The sequence below is a fragment of the Mus pahari genome, chromosome 2 (genome assembly GCF_900095145.1).
Source record: "Mus pahari chromosome 2, PAHARI_EIJ_v1.1, whole genome shotgun sequence".
NCBI lineage: Eukaryota > Metazoa > Chordata > Mammalia > Rodentia > Muridae > Mus > Mus pahari.
This window is the reverse complement of record NC_034591.1, coordinates 147,743,817-147,746,715: the sequence shown is the minus strand read 5'-3', so window position 1 is coordinate 147,746,715 and position 2,899 is coordinate 147,743,817. Positions and strand designations below refer to the sequence as shown.

The 2,899-nt window shown below is 37.2% G+C and overlaps 1 protein-coding gene across 1 annotated transcript; it reads left to right on the top strand.

The window, feature by feature from the left end:
* Positions 1-202: 202 nt before the first annotated feature.
* On the top strand, positions 203-1,108 carry LOC110315200 (taste receptor type 2 member 8-like). Its single transcript, XM_021189319.1, has one exon. It carries the CDS (start codon positions 203-205, stop codon positions 1,106-1,108), a length of 906 nt encoding a protein of 301 aa, XP_021044978.1.
* The last annotated feature ends 1,791 nt before the right edge of the window (positions 1,109-2,899 follow it).

The window sequence follows — 2,899 nt, the reverse complement described above, 5'->3', positions numbered from 1 at the left end:
TAGCCTTGACAATTGTTGATTTGCTCAAGAAAAATGGGTGCAAACTTTACAATTTAATTGAGAACTCAGTTGGGAGCATACATTTAGGGTTTTGCAGAGGTATTCATTGCGCATTTAAGATTTGGATTCACACATCTACATCAGTGTGGCTATAATCCATTTGCCCATGATGAAATAAGATAGAGACTGCCTATTAAAAGACATGTCAAGCCTACTGGAGATTTTCTTTGTGATCATTTCGCTTGTAGAATTCATAATGGGAACTTTGGGAAATGGATTTATTGTCCTGATAAACAGTACTTCTTGGTTCAAGAATCAGAAAATTTCTGTAATTGATTTCATTCTTACGTGGTTGGCCATCTCCAGAATGTGTGTTCTATGGACAACAATTGCTGGTGCCTCTTTCAGAAACTTCTACAAGACACTAAGTTACTCTAAGAATTTCCAAATTTCTTTTGACATTATCTGGACAGGAGCCAACTATTTATGCATAGCCTGTACAACCTGCAGCAGTGTCTTCTACTTGTTCAAGATTGCTAACTTTTCTAATTCAATTTTCTTCTGGATTAAACAGAGAATTCATATGGTACTTCTGGCTATTGTCCTAGGCACAATCATCTATTTCTTTTTATTTCTCATTGCTATCTACAAATGGATGAAATTGGAACAAAACACAACATTACCTGGTTTAGATAATCTAAGTGTTTTCTTAGTCTACCAGAGCTTCTACAATGGGATTCTCATTTTCTTTTTTATAGTGTCTCTGACCTCATTTGTTCTTTTAATCTTTTCTTTATGGAACCACCTTAGGAGGATGAAACTACAGGGCATACATACCAAAGACACAAGCACAGAAGCACACATAAGAGCTATGAAAACTATGATGTCATTCCTCTTGTTCTTCATCATATATTATATTAGCAACACTCTGCTTATTTTGGCAAGCTCTATTCTTGACAATGTTGCTGTACAATTTTTCTCTTATAACCTAACATTTCTGTATTTATCTTTTCATCCTTTTCTTCTGGTTTTATGGAACAGCAAATTTAAACGGGCATTCCAGTGTGTATTGAGAAAGCTGGTATGTCATAGTGGAGGTTATCCTTGATTTCAGTAAATACACTCAATATAACTGATGGATTTCTAAGGTAAGAAAAATGGAAGAAGGAATAAAGAGGAGGAATATATTTCTTTTCAGATCATCTGTTCTATCATTCTGTCCTTAGCATGCTATTAAGAAGGCTCTCAGTAGCTTTGCCACAAGTATTTGGCTGCCTCTAGTTCCTGATTCAACAAAGACATGTCATGAGACTCAGAATGATACCACAGGAATCCTCTTCTGTGGGAAATGACTGTAATTCAAATGTCAAATATAAGTCTTAAGACAATAATAACACATTGTCTCTTTTTATGAACTTTTGTAAACTTAAAAATGTGCATAGTGTATGTAGAAGTTTTCTTTTCACATTCTTTATCCTGTTGTAGACAGAATATAAATATTGTCTCATTTAATCTGAACACATAGCAAAATGAGGATGATAACCAGATATTTGTAATTTTTTTAACAGACAGCTTAGGAATAATTCAAACATCAGAGAATTTATTCATTTAAAGTTTGCAATCCAATGTATTTTTATGTTTCCAATTCTACAAATATCACTTTGATCAAATTTTAGAGCAGTTTTGCTACCTATTAAAGAAGCTTTGCTTACCAATGGGTATGTCTACATGTACATAATAGATAATGGTCAAATAAAGACAATTTCAATGTTCATCATAAAAAAAAAAAGAATTGTTGACCAAATTCAGTCATCTTTAACATGATAAAAGGATGCTTCAATCCAACTTAGAGGGGATACAAAATAACCCTAAGAGGCAGAGGAAGGGAAGAAACTTGATGGGAGAATGGAGGAGGAGGAGAAATGGGTGCAGGATCAGATATGGGGGAGACAAAAGAGAAGCCCAGAGAGCCAGGAGAGTTAATGGAAATATGCAGCTGCCAGGGGTTGGGGTTGGGGGTGGGGAGAACCTCTAGAAAATACCAGAGACTTGGGATGTCAAAGGCTCTCAGGTTGCTATGCTGCAGACCTTAGTTGAAATGCTCAACAGTACAGAGATGGAACCTGAAGAGACCACCTTCAGTAGACAGGCATGGTCCTCAGTGGAGGGATGAGGTCACTAACCCACTTTCAAATTTTTTCACCCAGAATTGTTCCTGTCGAAAAGAAATGTGGAAATGATAATGGAGTGGAGACTGAAGAAGAGGCTACCTGGTGACTGGCCCAACTTGGGATCCATTCAATGGGCAGGCACCAAACTCAGACACTGTTATTGATGCTATGTTATGCTTGAAGAGAGGAGCTTAGATGACTCTGAGATGCTCTACCAGCAGATGGCTGAGACAGATGCAGGTACTTGCAGCCAACCATTGGACTGAGGTTGTGACAAATATGGAAGAGTTAGGGGAAGGATTGAAGGAGTTTAGAGGGAGAAAAACCTCATTGGAAGACTAACAATGTCAACTAACCTAGACCCCATGGAGCTCCCAAAGTCTAATCCACAAACTACAGAGAATACTCAGGCAGTTCAGATGCCCCAGAACAACCTTGTCTGGCATCAGTGGGAGATGTGCCTTATCTGTAGAGATTTGATTCCCCAGGGAAGGGGGATAAACAGGCGTGTGGTGGGGGAGCAACCTCTGAAATACTTAAGGGAGGAGACATGGGGTGAAGAACTCTGAGGGGGGGAACAACATTTGAGATTTTAATAAATAAAATAATGTTAAATATTAATTAAATAGAAAAGAGAAAAGGTTCAACATTGGTTGTTTTTATATTCCTTAATAAAATCAATAACATCATGATACAGTGAGAAAATACATTAAATTACACATTAATCT